The sequence below is a fragment of the Enoplosus armatus genome, chromosome 16 (genome assembly GCF_043641665.1).
Source record: "Enoplosus armatus isolate fEnoArm2 chromosome 16, fEnoArm2.hap1, whole genome shotgun sequence".
In the NCBI taxonomy this organism is placed as follows: Eukaryota; Metazoa; Chordata; class Actinopteri; order Centrarchiformes; family Enoplosidae; genus Enoplosus; species Enoplosus armatus.
This window is the reverse complement of record NC_092195.1, coordinates 9,821,248-9,839,605: the sequence shown is the minus strand read 5'-3', so window position 1 is coordinate 9,839,605 and position 18,358 is coordinate 9,821,248. Positions and strand designations below refer to the sequence as shown.

Here is an 18,358-nt window from a genome sequence, read left to right as displayed (position 1 = left end):
ACCTGCAGTGTGCTTTCCCATTGCCAGCTGTAGCAGACAGTGTTCACAAGGAGGGGGGCAGAGATGCAGCCATCTTGGAGGCAGTGGTGCATGTCAATGTCTGCCTGATGAGTTCACAGAGGAAGTAGTTCATCTTCCTCCACTGTTATTTTATTCATTACTGCCTGTCGGAGAGGGGAACAGACACACACATGAATACGCTGAATACAGTGTAGGCACGCATACACACAGGCAATCAGGTGGGCAGGTAGTCAGAAGCACACACATTTTTATGTAGCGTTGTTTTCCCTATTATCTTCTTTTCTCTTCTTTTTTTTGTTCATTATTTTCGTCTCATAATGGTTATTCTTGTTTATCTTCTATATATACCCACTATTTATGTGGCATGTCACTTAGGCTCATTACAGTTGCCTGAGGCTTTTAAACACATCTTTGAACAGTAGCTCTGAAGCCTTCTGAGGATTAAATGGAGATATAAGAACCCTGGCTGCCTGCGGTGGTACGCTTCAGCTTTGTGTGTTTGTCTTTTGTTTTGTCAATTTGAGATGAACTGCTTTGGCCTACTTGTGGTGGGGGCAATTAGGAGTGAACCCTTGGGCAGTCGCTGTTGAGGATTTCTGCTTTTTCTCACTTGAGTAAACAGTAGTGCATTTCAAATACACACGTGTACACAAACTGCAACACACACAGTCAAAGGTAGCAAGCACAAAGGGGCGGCAGAGCACTGTGTTCAGGCCCTGGAGGTGTAGTTATTTCAATGATGCTCCTTGGTCTTTGTGTGACACGTTGCGTGTGAGAGGTTGTTGGTTCGCTGGGAAAGAGAAGAAGCCATTGGGGAAGAGAAAAGAGTGTGGTGTTCTGTAACTGCCTGGTAGCTCATGCTTACCGGAGCTCAACAACACTCATTAAGCTCAGCTGCCTGTGCTGCAAAAGTTTGGGAGATTCAAACTGAAGAAGACTCTTATCCCTCCCCCTGCAGGCCAAAAGAACCTCTGAATTAGACTATATCTCCCTGGCTTCTTCCTGAGATGGAAATAAGTTTTGATTTGCCTTCACTGTGGTCTGGCTTCGGGAGGCATAAGACTGGTCTGTGACCACTTTTCAGGGTGATGCTCTGCAGTGTACTGTGCAGTAATGTGACAAAGTACAAAATATTACCCATCCTCTGATAATGACAATGTTTTTGATAAAACCTACTGTACCTTTTGAATTTACTCAGTCACGATGCCATTCAAAGGCAACTGGAGTGTAGTCTTGAGGATGTGTTGTTTTACATTATAAAGGTTTCTATAAAAGATACTCTGCTACTATGTTCATTTCATTACTATTCCTACCAGCAATAAAACACAGATGTAATTTCTAGATGCAGTTGCTTTCAAACCTATTCAATCAATAGAATGAAAGAGTCAGGATTTCCAACGTTCACATTTTAATGCTTGACAAGACTAAAGTCAAGACAGAGGAATGTAAAAGTCACTCACTTTCCTTTTTGTCATATGCTGTTTCCCATTTTACACCAGTTATTGCCATTGTCGCTCCAGTTCTTCTTCATGTATTATGTGTTACCAACTTCTTCCTGAACCTTCAAAATGATTTATTACTTGCTTTAAGATTGTATTACTTCAGATGCTGGTGTACGACATCTATGTGACACTCATAGTGAATTGTTTACAGTATGTCCTGCTACATGTCAAACAACACTTCCTGAAGTATAAGTACTGTGCACATTTTGACATAGCCCTTCATACAGTAATGTTATATCAGTATTCACTCAGCTTGTCCTGATGGAGTATAAACAGAAGTCAGGTATGACGGACAAGGAAGTTCTAATTCAAGGTCAGAGGTCATGTGCTGCTACAGGGATATTTTAACACATGTAAAGCAGAATCAGTATTTGAAATCCTCTCCCTATCAAAGAGATGTGTATGAAGCTATTACCTCTTGTTAATGATTTTAAAAGAAGAGTGAGTGTGTTGGCTGTGGACTGTGACATTAGTGTCTTGTGACGTGCTCCACAGAGGCCACCATGCTTAGCCGTTAGGGACCGTGTGTGTGTGCTGACTGTCCATCAGTGACACATCAGGGAAGAATATATGTTTCTCTCTTCCCTGTTTCCCCTCGCACATACACATACACACACACACACACACACACACACACACACACACACCAGCATCTGTTCTGTCTCCCCGACATACAGTCTTGCAGACTCTTGGTTGTGAAGCTGAAGGTGGCTAACACTTGATTTATTTATAAGGTTGGGTTCAATACTGGCTTCAGGCCTGTCTTTAAGGCCAGTCTCTTATAGTCTATTCATATTGACAGCATTTGTGGTCTTCATTAATATTACATTTTGACATCTTGACAGATGTGCGTTCCCAGAGGATAGCAGCAAAATAAAGTTTTGTACTTCACCAAAACATTCTCAGTACTTTCATCCTAACTTGGAGATTGTTTCTGCTGAAGATTTGAGATTTTCTGCTGTACTAAAGAATGCATCTTTGAGAGGCTAAACTGATCAGTATGTGTTGCGAAGTTTGCAATTTTATATTTGTTAATTTATTGGGTGTGTGTCCTGAGTACATGAATCAGAGCTAAATTGGTTTGGTGAGTGTTTGTGAGTGAGTATCTTGCTCAGGTGACAAGAGGAATAGCCCTAACCCTTTACTGCTGGATCTCAACCAGGACCACAAAAAATAAATCAATAAGGATCACTGTGTAATAAATGATATTGCAGGAAATTAGAATGGCTTTGGGGTAAGAGTCTAACATTTCAGATGGCGGAAGAGATGCCAAGCGTTGAAGAGAATTATAAATAGACTGGATAAATTGATTAACATTATGTAATGCTTATTCAGTCGTGCATTCAGAGCTTTCCTTTATGTGGTTTTTCTTACATGTAATTTAGAATGGGTACTTTGCTCTCTTTTAAATTATTCAGGCACACACACACACACACACACACACACACACACAGGGGCATCGTGATAGGTGATGCAGTCGCGAAGAGTCACTGGTGATGACTGTCACTTGTGGTCCCATGGGTGGCTCAGTGGTCAGAGATTGGGATGTAACAGAGGAAGACTATTATTGTGATCTTCTCAATTATTCATCTATGAAAGAACTCAATACCCAGAGCGAGAGAGAGAACTTCGGGTTGACATGAAGCATAGCTGTCATATGCCAAAGCACAGATAAAATGTCCATCCATATTTTAAACTCTCATAAATTAAAAGAGCAAAGGATTCAGAGCTTTTACAAAGGCAACAAGGCGTTTTGTTAAGTAGTTTTTAATGTCAGTGATTTTAATCTTGGATGCAGGATAATGAAAACATCTTAATTCTGATACATTACATTTGAAGTCTGCAGAAAGTGGAAAGATACCACACCACAGGTCTTATAAAAGGCCCTGTGAACATCAGTCGTAACATTTCCACACTGTGTAAAGGTACCATCTCTTGATTGCTCCTCCATTGTCTGGAGGCATGCCAGTGCTTATCTCACCTTCGTTCGCGTTGTACCTCCCCCATTCGACTCATCTGACAGTGGAGTGTATCTTTGGAGATAGCATCGCCAACCAGCCAAGCTTTGCTGGTGGGAACCAAAATGCTCGCCTTTATTTTAACCAAACTTGAGCCAAACAAAGCTCTGTGTCTTCCGTACACCTCGCCCCCACCATCAACACTAGCACCGATTCACTAAGTGGATTTCTGCATTATAACCTCATGAACATTCCCAAAAAAATGAGGAGCAGTCATGAATGTAACTGCCAGAGAAGGCATTTTTATCCCATGTTGTGTTTACATACCAGCAGAACCACCTTTGATGGGATTAGAATCACTAAAGATGTGCTTTAGCTGGCCTGGGAAGCTGCTAGCAGGGAGAATGTGCAGGGATTTATGCATTTTTGATGCAGCGTGGGGAGGAGTGGAACTCTGAAAAGGCTGCATGACCTACTTAGAGAGCCGTGGAATTCAGACGACTCGTCATGCCACAAAAAGAGAAAAATCTCTCACTCTCTGTACGTGTGTGTCAGAGAGATGTATGCAAAGTGTGCTCTTGCGTATGTTCTTTCCTGCCTGCTGGTGTGTGTGTGTGCGAGGGACGTGCCACACACACACACACACACACACACACACACACACACACACACACACACACACACACACACACAGTAAATTCATCAGAGTGTGTTTCTTTTTTTTTTTCCTTCGTTTCCCTCTTTACTTTGCATTAGTGTGTGTATCCTGCTCCATGGGCTGCGTCTTATTTTAAGCCTTTCAGTCTGTTTTATTTAAAAGCCTCTGTAATGAAGAGCCTTCTGACATCCTGCAACACTTCTGCCCACAATCCACTGAGATGGCATTTGGCTGGCTGTAGACACACGCACACAAACACACACACGCACACAAACACACACACATCCACGTTCACTTTTATCCACACAAGCACGAAACTAACAGCAGCTTCTCCCTCTGTCCCCATCTAAGGGAAAAATGCAATTTTCTGTGCGACAAGGCCTTGTACACAAATTAATTTTCCTTTGCAGTCTAGCCCCTTCTCTCCCTCCCCTCTCCATCACCTCCCGTCTCTCTCTCTCTCTTTCTCGGTAGCTATGGCAACACAGTGTTGTACGTCAGCTTCTCAAACGAGACGGTATTGTCCGATTGCTCGGACTGTGACATTCCTGCTTTACCGTCACCCTGTAGGGTGACAGAGAGAGCAAGACTCTTTCTTACTGCTCCTATGTCTTTTCAGTCACCCCAATACAGGCCAGTCAATAAACGATTCAGTAGAAACGACAAGCACCCACAGTCAATGCCTTCAACTGGAGTGTTTATTTGGCCCGGAAATTAGCTATTGTGAGACAAGAGTCGACCACCTGGTTGGATGGCGCATGTGTGTGTGTGTGTCCATGTGCATGGTGATTGATGATTGTTTGTAGACACTGTTGGCATGACCCCCAGCCTGGTTAAATATGTGCTGGTTGATGAATCCCAGGGGCATGGTGTTTGCATGTGCGTGTGTGTGTGTGTGTCCGCATGTGTTGGTGAGAGTGCACGCATGTGTGCTGGTGGCAGTGGACCTCCCAGCACTGCTGGTCCAAAGCAGGCACACACACAAAGTAATGGTTGGACCTTGGAAAAACATCCAACGACTTTAAAGTTGTTATGAGGTGCAAAGTTGTTTGGGGGCTTCATACTGCAACAGATCAATTTTTTTTTTTAGTTTTGGCAAATGATGGTCATAATTGTGGCATAAAAGTAGGCTACCACCCATCCTGACATGTGCACATTTCCCTGTATCTTTTCATTGCACTTGGATGTCATTATCCATTTATCTTCAACAGCTATTCTGCAACCCCCTGTGCTCTCCTGTCACTGACTATTTAATCAATTTTCAGTTAATGTTAATGATTGATAAGCACATTTGCTTGCCGTGTTATGTCCGTCCACTCTTTCAAAGCATCCTTTGAAAAATATGGTTAGGTGATTAACTAAGACATTAATTGGATTGAGCAGAAAACTGCAACGTTAACATCCAGAGAAGATGTGTTAATGATGCAGTGCGTACGGCCATGACCCTTAATAACTTTATACCTCCCCCAGCCGAGAGATGAGAGGAGAGAGAGAGAGAGAGAGAGAGAGAGGCAGAGAGAGAGAGGGAGAGAGAGAGAGAGAGAGACACAGAGAGAGACAGACAGAGAGAGACAGAGAGAGACAGACAGAGAGAGACAGAGAGAGAGAAGGGATGAATGAATGAATGAGAGGTGGGAAGTGATAAGGGACAAAGAGAAGGCAGCAGGTGACAGAGAGAGGAAGAGAGATGCAAGTGAGTGAAAGAATGTTGATGAAATAGAGAAAGAAGTAGTGGATAGGGAGAGAGGAAGAGAGGTTTAGAGAATGAAAGAGAGGTCCTAAATCCAAACAGAGACTAGGTCGGGATTCCTGGGAGGCGGCGTTCTGCTGTAACAAGATTGATGTGCGTGGACAGAAGAATCCCTAGGCTGCAGAGGGGGACAGCCTGAACTGTGCTCTGCTCTATCCTACTTAGTACACACACACATATGCACACACACATATGCACATGCAAAGACCTCCATGCACCCACTCACCAGATATGACAGGCAGTTTTTTTAATCCAGAAAAAAAACATCCCTACACTTCCCAGACTCCCATCTGTCTTGTGTGGAATAAAGACAGGTGCTGCACTTCTCTCTGCCTTGTCACAAAAGTTGTCAATAGATGGTCCTCCTAATTTGGAGAAGGATGACTAATCTGCCAGTGTTCGTCCTTTCAGACCTGACTAAATGTCAACAGCAATATCTGCCTTTTTCCACTCGCTAAATGGCTTTTATTAGATAGCCAATAGTAGAAAGGACTACTGGCAATGTCACTGAACACACAAACGTGACTTGCGTGATGATTGTGGTGGGAAAAGTGCCCTTCGAAGACAATGTCAAACTGAGTCTAAACCCCATTATGTGTTACATGTTAGAAATGAATGAAAAGATCTCGTCAAAATGACTGACAGGTGAAGACGATGCAAAACAAAGTTAAATGTGCGATCGAGTGTGGTGCCTCCTTTCTCTCCTCCTGTCATTTAACCATCACCATCACCCTTCTTCAACCTTCAGGGAATTGATTTTAGTGTACAGTTTACTTGTCATTGAGAGTACTACACATGAAAACCTGTAAAAACTGTATAATGTGATGAATACATTACTAAATATAATAATAAAGCTGTATAATGTCTTCTGTGTCTCCTGATGATGCCAGCAGGGTTATCTCGGATTATACATTTATAACAGAAAACATGCATTACAAACTGTGGGAATGGAGTTTGAAAGACTTGTTTTTTTAACCAGGCTGGGAAGGTTTAATGAAAAACCCTATCAAGTTGCATCATGGGAATTGTAGGATCCAGCTTTTCTGGAGCTTAAGCTATGCTAGAGATTAAAAGTCAGGATATCTTGGCTTCTCCAAAAAAAAAAAAAAAATCTTTGTTTTGTGGGTCAGCTTTAGTGCATTGTTAAATCATACACTTAAAACATACACACACACAAAAGTGGTTTAAATTGCCTAGGCTTAGCTTAGCATAAAGACTGGATGCAAGTGGAAATAGCTAGCCTTGCACTTTGCTGGTTGCCCAGCAACTTCGCAGTGCTGACAGGACTCCAGGAAGTCACAGCATCCGGCCAAGAAATAGTCCGGCATAAAACCCCATAAAACCACAAATGATCGTTTTCACACTTCAAACAGATGAGATAATGACATAATGAGTTTAATGTTAATTAGTGAGCTTTAGAGGTGCTGGTAGGCCTTTGTATGAAGCCACTGTCATATCCGTCTGCATGGAGCGGACAATGAGTGTGGTACCGATTTTCTCATCTAACTCTCAACAAGAACATGAATAAGTATATTTCCCAAAATGTTCAACTGTTCCTTTAAATAACCAGCAGGACACACACACTAAGCTTCTGCTTTCTTGGAAAATCATCTTTCCATGCCACTCAGCCGCTGCTCTATTGGGCAACTGAGTAGATGCAGGCCGTCACGGTCTAGTTTGTGTATGTTTCAGCTATAATATAAAATGTTTTTTCATCTCTCTTTCCTCCTAACCTGGATGTGACTGATGGTCTTCACTCTTGCAGACAGCATTATATGAGGTAAACAGGCTGGAGAGGGCCTATAAAACGTGGAGGCAGGGACTTTTGAATTTGAATTCTTTAAAAGCAGCGGTCAGCTACATCCAGCAGGTCCTGTATATTTATGCTGGAAGAGTTTTCATAAAGACTGAGAAGGACAGAGGGGGAGAAAAAGAGGAATGGATTGAGTCGAAACTTTCTCAGAGTTGTTGTCCATAAAGCTTTAATATCCCTAATTGACAAGAAATATATGAGGGATTTTATGTGCTCCCTTATTATTCAGTTTATAGGCTGCTTCAGTTGAAGAAAACTCAAACATAATCTAACAAGTATCTTAAAGGGTAACAATTTTTCATTTTCAGTTCGTTTGGGGTCGTGCTGTCAGTGATAAAACAGAAGAACATTTTTTATGAGGAATGCCTTGAGTCAAAATCGACCGTGGCGCATTTTCTAGCAGCAGATACCATAACTCCCCAAATCAAGAAGACTGGCGAAGAATTACTAACAGACTTTCAGAGATCTACAGACATAGACAGAAAGAGGTATCGAGCTCTTTACCACCAAACTGACTCTTAACCCAGTGCTAAATACTACAATGGTAGTACTGTACCATTAACCAAATTCATCCTCCTTATCTCATCTCTTTCTCTTCTTCCTGCCCAGCTTCACTGGATTCATTCATGGGAGAGAGTGGAGGACCTTTGGGGCCAAGAAACAATTAACTTGATAATCGGCTCTCTCCCTCTCTCTTTCTTCTTCCCACTCTCTTTCCACATCCCCCATCTCTCAGTCTTTATCATTTACTAGTTAGCAGAGGTTGGGGCACCTCTGTGGTTGCCAGAGCTATCATTCAGCTCCTACCATTATATGTAGTGGATGTACATTGACTTTTTTTTTACTCTTCAGGGCAACTTGTATGCAAAAACTGTAGAATATGAAGCTGCCAATAACATAGCCTGGTTTCAGCCCTCTAAGTTGCAGCCCACATTTTTGATCTTTTTCAGCAATTCAAATATGTACGATGTGCTCATTGGTGGCCATGTCCTGCACTGAAACAAGGAAAATGCTTTACAGCCACGCTAGTGGCTCTGTGAGGCTGTACATAGGCTGTAGACTGACCATAAAACAGACCAACATTTCCATCCAGAGAGCAACCGAACCGAGCTTACGGTATGTCATGTTATTTCTGCGATCAACATGACAACTGCTGCCAGTGTAGACTGAAAATTATGTTGATGGGATGGATACGACAGTCACTGAACAAAATGGCAATTCCGTTACATAGGCCTTTCCCAAGAAAAACATTTTGGCATTGCTGTAAATAATAAAATTAATGATGGCTGAATTCCATTTAGCTGCTACAATTTCAGGGTCCTGGTATTGTTCATGCTGGCTCACTGTCACACTGTCATGGCTCACTGGGACACTTGAAAAGAAGGAGCCATCGTTAATGTTATTAGTAACACCTTTTTCCTACTGTGACAACTCAAAATGTCTGCTCTTAAAAAGGCCTACTATCATGTGACTACCAACTGCAATCCATGCAAATCTCACTAGAAAACAAATGACCTAAGCTAACTAAACATCTGCCTATTTTTTACTTGAATGAGTTCATCATTTCAAAGGCTACTGCTCTCCTCTCCTGTCTGTCCAGTGTATCCTCTGGGACCGATTGGCTCGTTTCAGTGGGATTACACTTTGGTGTGTCCCCCTCACTAGTTAGCGCAACATGTTCCAGCTGTTCTCAGGCCTTGTCAAAAGCACAACAACCTGTAATAGGCTTAACACAGCGTCTGCTTCCTGCACGGCACAGATTGCTAATAAAGGTGCAATGTGTTCACTGTGATTTTAGTGCCACTGGCCAATTTGAGCTTATCTCAGATTCGTGAGTGAGCCGATGTGTGTGTTTTTGTTTATGATTGTGTTTTGGCATGCATTTGCAGAAGGATGATGATTTATCAAGTGTATGTGTGTGTTTGAGAATAAGCACAAGCACAGGGGGAGACTTCAATGTGTGTGTGTGTGTGCGTGTGTGTGTGCGAGAGAGAAAGTGAAAAAGAGAGAAAGAGACTTGTCACCACCGAAGAGGCTTCCAGCGTGCCATCATGGTTATCCTGGTGGCCATCTGAGCTCTCCAGAAAGCGAGGGATAGATTGAGTGCAATAACAAGAGCCAGACTGCAGGGAGAGAGGAGGCGATGGAGGGCAAACAGCCATCAGCTTGAGCAGCCCAGTCAGTCTGTCGCAGTGGATTTTAAAGGCCAGTCTCTCCCCAGACAAGTGTTGGGTTCCTCAATTTTTTCCCTCTGTGTTGCAAGTATGCAATGTGAAGGGAACAGATTGAAAAAAACAACTCCATCACTCCTTCCTGCTTTCAATTTTACTTCATCTACTCTCTCTCAATCAATGTGTACTCTCCATGTATGCTCTAGGGCCCGCTGTCTAAATGTTACCACAAGGAGCCTTGATGCTTGCTGCATACGCAACTCAGCGTCATCCTCACCTCTTCTTCCTCCCTTTCTCTCCTTCTTGTTGCTCCTTTTCCCAAGTATCTCGCCCAGAGCCCTGGCTATTGCTTTTTACATTGGTTCCTTAAGTCTGTGAATTACCTGACAGCCATGTCTTCCTGGTCATTTAGAAAGAGAAAGAAAAGGCATGGTGGGTGATATGTTACACCTCAGTGGCCATCTCAATTGCCTGGGGGCTCATTGATGGTGAACAAATAGCTCTAGCTTCTTAAAGATCTTATGTCTCTGTGTGTAATGATGGTGGCAGGCAAGATGAGGCTGCCACTGCTGTGTGAGAAGTTAAGTCGGCAGTGAGGAGTGTTGACCATAATTGACAGATGAATGACCTCAATGAACCCAAGGGAGCACTCTTTATCAAATTACTATTGATATACTATTATGATAATCAAATATACTGCCGTTACATTGCCTTTTCACTCAAATAGTTCAACTTTACTGAACTGTTGCAGACTGACTCACACATGCAACAGCCCCCTCTTGTTCTTCCACTTCCGACAGTAGTTGGTATTGACAGCCATGACAGAGTTTAGAGGATTAGTTGGGTTTGTACATGGGAAAATAGATAATCTCCTTTAGATCTGCCCTATTGGCTGCACCCTGCTAACTCTATAGGGCTTTATAATGCCAAGCATACGTTTTAGCAATCGCTGGATTCAGTCTGGCTCACATTTTCTCTCCTGGCTTGGAGATGTGAAAGTAATTCAATGAGGAGTGCATGCAGGAGGCAGATGTAGCTGTTAGAGGAGACCAGCTTTTTACATCTGCTGCACTGTTGCTGCATGGATGGTCCTCAGTGAATCATTACAAGTAAAATCTACTGACTCAAGGCAAAAAAGAAAAATCTAAAACAACTGAAGTCAAGGGTGGAAGTTGTGTAGCTGGAAACTTCCCTCCACACGTATCATGTTCTTCCATAGCTGTAATATAAACATAGTTTACAACTGTGTGTAAATGATATCACACATTATCTTAATAGATGAGGCAACAACATGTTCACATCCAATCTTAACCTGTAAAGACACATTTTCAGTGGTGAGATTGTTGAGGGTTTTGTTCTCAGTAATCACCTGTGCTGTTGGCCTTGTCATGAATAAACGCAGTGTGTGAAGAGCAGATTACTTCTGACATCAGATCAGGCTCACCCCTCCCTGTTTCTCTCTCTCACTACCACACGTGTATGTATGTGTGTGCAGTATTGGGCCTCAGGTTGCTGATTTGGGTGCAGTAATTTGCCATTAGACAAGGGACAGGTGCAGCTGCCTCTGTTTGCAGCGCTAACAAGGCATTTCATCATGGTTAGCTCCAGCCCGGTGCTCTGATCAGCTCTTGTTCTTGTCACAATATCACACACATGTGCACGTCCAAACGCACACATACAGTACAGAGACACACTCTGGTGGTCTCTTTTTGGGTTGTTTCACATATAGTGCTGGTAAGAATGGAGGATTTGGGTTCAAAAACCCATATTGCCTTGTAGGTGAAGGACAGGCTCTAGGTATGCTTTGTGGCTGACCCTGCGTGGGGAGAGTAGGTTGATTTACCTCAGGAAATAATCAAAATGTTAGTTAATTGTCACCTAGTGCTTGGGTTTGAGTAATGGCTAAGCCTAAACAATTGTTGTGATTGTACATTCAGTGTACAACTGTATTTTTAGCTGTTTAGGTTGTCTTTGTTATTTTTTTGATTGTTTTAGTTAGTTGTTTTTTTTTCATGTAAAGCACTACATTGTATTATGTTCAGTCAGAGGCGCTTAATTCATGAAGCCTTTCTGATGAAAAAAATGGAAACGTAATCTAGCTGTTAAACTTGTAGAAAACTGTGCCTCAAACTTCGGTGAAGAGTTTGGATGTGTGTTATAATCCTCTATAGTGACTTATTGTTGCTGAAATGTGCTTTGAAGTTATTTTCAGAAAAAGGGGAAATGATGTATGCTGACCTTTAAAGATATGCTGTTTTCCAAGACGTTACAGAATTTTGATTAAAAATATGTAATGGATGCAAATCATCTCATGGAACAGTAGATATTGGGTAAAAAAAAATGCAATTCATTCTGACATTCCAGTGCAGCTGTTTCCTCACATTTAGCCTAATTGAGTGTGATTTATCAGTAGCACAATAACAGTAGGCTAATGTCATCATATAATGATAAATCAATAAGGACGAATCTCAGTAGCTTTGTGTAAAGGTCAGAGTAAAGGAAAGGTAATGGATTGAGGAGCATTTGAAATAAACTCCTCCTTGGCCAGCTGTCCCATCATTAATATCCTCTAAATGATAAGGGTAGTGGTGCAAACTCACTGCACTAAAATGTCAAGCTGAGGAGGAGACATTTAAAAAAAATAAAAACAGTAACATTACAATATTGTAACAAGTATCTCTAAATCCAGCAAGTGAAGTAAAACTTGAGTCAGATTCCAGTGTGTGAATGAATGGCAGGATAACATGCAGCATGTGGTCACCAGAAGTACATTTTCAGTGTATGGATCTTCAACGTCAGACAGAGTTATATGCCTCCCTTGAGTTTCCATCTCCAGGTTCTCCTGCCATCAGCCCACCAACTCTTAAACACACACACACGCGTGCACACCTTCCTTGGCTGTCTCCCAAGGCGGTCAAACAGATTACTACGGACGTTAACCCCATCGATCTGCTCCAAATGGCCTCCAAATGCCAGGAATTAGATTTCAGGCTGGGGAAGGGGGAAATAAAGTGCTGTAGTATTTCTTACTGCTCGACTTGGGAGTTAAGTGCTGCTCTGCCTTCCTCATTGTACCAGTCTTTCCTCAGAACTTCTGTGTTTTTCAGGACAGTTATATTTGTCTCCCTTTTATACCTTGTTTAGAGCATATTTCTTGGGGAAAATTGGCATGTAAGATGCAGCCTGTACCCAAACCTCTGACAGCTTGGGAATCCTTGAAAAATATGTCTCAGTGCTGTTGAATGAGGATATGCAAGAGTAAAGAGTGACAGACATACCTAGAAGGAGAGAGGGAGTGGCTCATGCACTGGAAAGAATGGCAAAAGGAGATCTAAAGATTTTATCTATAGTCCATAAAAAATACCTTTCGATTTGATATGAAAATTTATTTTTTCCATAATTTATGGACTGTAGGCACATGTGCAGGGCACTGTGCAGCTGCTGAGCATCATGCAGAGCCACTGAATCAATCTCACAGTCATGAATTACTCCATTGTGGGGTTATAATGGAGGGCAGGTTTATAACACTAGTTGACTTTGGCTTTATTAGTGCGCTCTAAATGTCAGTCTAAAACCTCTTCACTCCCGTCTTTCTTTCCCTCTATTCAACTGCTTGTCCCCCCCCCCTCTCCCACTGTCACCTTCTCTATCTCTATGTGTCGTCACTCTTTGTGTCCCATTATACTCCGCCGCCTCTCCCTCTCTCCTCTATCCCGCTTTGTCTATCTGGCATTAAGCTTTACAGACTCTCCATAGCTGAATAAGTATTGATTAATGTCTGAGCGGTTGTGCTACCTAATGAGAGGCTAAATATAACCATTGCCACACCGGCCCTGCCGTGGCCTCCTCCCTCATCTAGCGCACAAAGTGTGGATAGTCACACCGTTGGCATGACAACATACCGGTCAAGGCTCTGTGAGCAGTCACAACAGATTGTGTGCATGTGTGCCCGGCAAAAGTAGGAGAGGATGAATGAAGCAGAGGGGGGTGAACACAGATTGAGAGGTTGTTTTTTTTTTTTTTTAGCTTTTCTTTCTGTATTCCTTCCACCATGAAAAAGCTAGCTGTCCTTATTTTGGTGATTTTTGATTTACTCACTGTAACTTCAGTTGAGCAATTCCATAGTCATCTGAGAAAATTACAATATGATTAGACCTGACACAATTAGTTGATGGATTGATCAGTCAACTGAAAGAAAAATAATTGGCAATTATCTTGATAATCGATAAGTCGTTTAAGTCATTTATTAAGCAAACATTTCACAAAAATACTGCTTTTCTTTGTCTTATGTCATATTAAACTGAGGGTTTGGGGTTTTTGGACTGTTGGTTGGACAAAACAAGCAATTTAAAGATGTTTTCACTATTTTTTGACTCTGGACCGAATGATTAATCGATTCATCAAGAAGCTAATCAGCCGATTACTCTTTAATGAAAAATAATGGTTAGTTGCAGCTCTGTATGACCTTAGGGTCTGTCTCATTCCTCATTTGGAAAAAATGTTTTTCTTTTAAGCTTCAAGTAAAGCTGTTTAGTAGCTTCTTAAAAGGAAAACTGATGAGACTTAAGAGTTTTGTCATGGTTTATCACATCCAAAAATATGGAAACACCTGATTAGACAGTGTGGTCACAGACGCACCAAGTTTGGCTTAAAATCGCTTGCATGTGCACACACACACACACACATGCACACACATGTAGGCTGTCTGTTGTTGGGTTTCAAATGCTGTAAAACTGTTGTATTTGCTGCAGAGGGAGTGAGGAATATTACAATTCCTTAGCACCTACACCACATTGTCACTCTCCGTAATAAATCAGCTTAAACCTGCAGTATCACTTGGCTCTATTGTACTCACATTGACAAGTTTAGTTGCCCACATTTCTTTTCTGTTGCATGGTAACCAATTGAGAGTCACAATCCTACCAGCCCACCTTGTTATGGCCAGCTGGAGAGAAATGAATAATAAGAGTATGCAAATGGGTTATCTTTTTTAATAGCCTGCTGTTTTATATAGCTTTGTGGCCAGGATAAGGAATCCCCACTGTGTCTAATCACATCTTCTCGCTCTCATTTTACCTGAGGCATATCCGCAATCTAGTCTATTTTTGACTGGCATTACAGCATACATTGTTACGTGCACAGGGGAGAACCAGTGATTGGTCTTCTACTTCCAAAATTGAAAGTCATTCACACAAAAAGAGCCTGATGACTTAAATCTTAGCACATGATTAAATCTGACTGTGGCGTGCATTGCAGGAAGATGGTTGTATCTGCTCGTGTGTTATGCAGCAAATAAATGTCGGGCTCACACCCTCCTTTCAAAACAACTGAACAGACAAGAGAAGAACACACGATGTCAGCCCTGCAGGCACGACACCTGTCATGCTCTTAATAAAGTTACCATCAGATCACAACATACAGTCCTACATGTCTGGTTAGGAGAGTCATTCCTCCACATTCGATTTTCAGTTTTTCAATCTGCGTTGTGGAGGTGCCGGCCGCGCTGCTCTTCAGCAGGAAATCTCATTCAGTTGCCGGCTGATGGCTAACAAGGTCAAATAACTCTCCAGATGAGATGGACTGTGTCAGAAGGTGCAAACACACACACACACACACACACACACACACACACACACACACACACACACACACACACACACACACGCACCACCTGCCACTCAGTCAGTCCATCTCTCTGTCAGCCGCACACGGGAACACATCCTGAATTGAGTGGCAATAATAGAAGACTGAGGGGGGAAGTATTTACTGCTGATAGGAATATCATAACAGACTATGGAAATCAGGGAATCACAGCAAAACCAGTTAGCCAGCTCATGTAGCAATCAATAGGAACCTACACTGCTTTTTCATCTCTTCTCTCATTTCTCTCTCTCACTTTCGCACACTCTTTTCCTCCGGTTGCTATAGTGACGTGAAATGGCTGCATTCTGCAGCACTGGATCAGAGCGGGGGCCCACTCTTGCAGCCTGTGAGATACATTGTTTTACATGATGGGTTCAAAACACACACACACACAAAAGGCTGCAATTACTGTGCCACAGCGCTCAGAGAGTATAACAAGTTAAATGTTATTTAAATGTCACACCACTTTTCATGAACCGTATGCATTACAGCAAACTAGTGAGTATATGCTTCCATTTTTATTGCATCCATCACAGTATGTCGAAATATAATGACTGTGAGTGCAGCAGTTTTTCTTGTACAATTGGTAATTATTGATTCATTGACTGACTGAATGACTCACTGATTAAGCTATCAAGTAATGCCCTACTTCTTTGATGATCATCTCAAACTATCAAAAATTGAAGACAACTTATTTGTTGCAGAGGAGCACAAAGTCTGTACGTTTAGATTTGGGATTTAGATATTGTTTGCAAAGCAAACTTTTGGATTCTTCTCGTGTTACATGGCAGTCCAAAATAGGCTGGAATATTCTCTATAACCTTTACCTCCCTTTCTTTTCCTTTCCTCTATCCTTTCTCGTTCTTGCTTAACCCTCATCTTAAATTGAATATGTTTCTACCTTTTCTATCGTTATGACAAAAACTAACTAAAATGTTCCCTCTCTCTTTATCCCCGCTCTCACCTTCATCTTCGGCACCTCTCTCTGTGTCTGCAGTGTGACAACGCCAAGGGGCTGAGGGCCTTCTTTGATGCCATATGTTACGGTCCCAAACACCTGATGATCTTCGGCGGTGTCTGCCCTTCTGTGACCTCCATCATCGCAGAGTCCTTGGAGGGCTGGAATCTGGTGCAGGTAGGGTTTGTACTCTATATGTCATCATGTGTGTGTGTGGGTGTGTGTGTGGGTGGGTGGGTGTGTGGGTGGGTGTGTAGAGCATATATGTACAGTGTTTGTGAACCCTGGCTGCTGTTATGCCAAATCCATCAGTGGGCAAATAGGATTAAATAGACTCGCTAACTCCTGTGTACTTAAGCATAGTCAAAGGTTTTTTCTTGTTTCTGCGTTACTATCAGAAAACCTGAATTTGTTACTTAATTGAGTTTCCAAAATTCTTGTCCCTTAGAACTGCGGTGTGCAGATAGGTCCTGGCATTTCATAGGGGTCCCAACTCATGGCTTAATCCTTCATTAACCTTGCCAGGGTGAATGTCTAATTGGCCTTGCTCTAATCCGTAGAATCCTTCTTCATTTTACAATCAGAGACAGAGTCAAAATGGCTTAAACCCATTGTACAGTACATCGCTTGAAATCAGTTATGTGCTCAACTTCTAATAAGCACTTGGACTTGTACATGACAGCAAAAAGCGACTAAGGACTTCTCCTCAGAGTGAAACGCTGTTTCATGTGGCACACATGATCTAGCTGAAAATATGTTTTTGTGGTGTTTTGTCATTGGCATGGGCTAATAAAAGTGTTGCTACTCAGTCCAGTCATTGCTAATTACCTACTAGACATCCATATAATAGATTTTACCTTTCAATTATACTCATGCTTTCTAAATGGCTGCCATTAACTTCATGATTGCTCACTGTAGGCATCAAACACTCCTCATACTTGTATCTGGTAAACGTTTGACCCCCAGAGTTATTGCTTACAGTTTCTTTGACTTACTACTGTACTGCAGTACCAAAGAGGGGAAATGCCTCCCAAAGAATACATTTAATTTGCTGCGAACCCTACAAAGGTTATCGGGCACAGATAAGAAAGGAGTGAAGCTTGTGCTTGGAAGAGATAGCATAATTCAAGAGGCTGCATTTTGAACTGAATGTCACGTTACGTGGCATATTTCTTTCCGCTTGCAATTACTGTGAATCTGCTGCTTTTCATGTTCCTCTTTGCTCGCTGTCTTGTCAGGGTCACTCAAAAGTGAAAAGATCGGCAGGATGAGGAAATGAAAGGATGAGACGTTTTTCCTGTGTTCACTTCCTTTCCGTAGTAATGATCTCTGTCTAGAAAGAGGGGTTCAAGCCATAGTTGAATTTTAAGTGCTTTTAAGTATTTTTCTGTGTGGGTTGTGCATGCGTCTGTATGTGTGTATGCTCTCCTCTCTATTTATTGGCTTGTTTGGTAGTGATTACCTGTGAGAAGTGCAGTAGCAATCTTCTGCTCTGCAGAACACTCTGCCTGGTACAATGTGTTCCCCAGAGCACTTTACCAACCAGGCACTTTTCACTGTTATATACACAGACAAACACCAACAAATTCATGCCAGTGTGATCCGTCACACTGAGATGCTGTCGGAAATACCAGACAGCAAGGAATTGTGGGGAAAAAAGTAGAGGTGAATAAAAACACTTAAAATGTACCTGTGTTTAAAGGAGATGCCTTAAGAATACACACTTGTATTCGATGACAAGGGTAACTGTCGTCGTTGTTGGCACAAGCAACTAAATTGCTTTTTTTATGCCAGCAGGTGTGTAGGTACAAAGATATTTTCCAATCAGTTAGCTGTCCACAGTGTGGACACCTATTTCATGTTGAAACTGGTGTCTATTGAGGA

At 42.1% G+C, this 18,358-nt stretch overlaps 1 protein-coding gene across 1 annotated transcript in view; it reads left to right on the top strand.

Moving 5' to 3' along the window:
• Nucleotides 1–18,358, top strand: part of gabbr2 (gamma-aminobutyric acid (GABA) B receptor, 2) — a 160,209-nt gene that overhangs the window by 29,239 nt on the left and 112,612 nt on the right. The window contains exon 2 of the mRNA XM_070922051.1: nt 16,514–16,651. Coding sequence (XP_070778152.1) covers nt 16,514–16,651 — 138 coding nt within the window. The remainder of the gene's footprint in view (nt 1–16,513; nt 16,652–18,358) is intronic.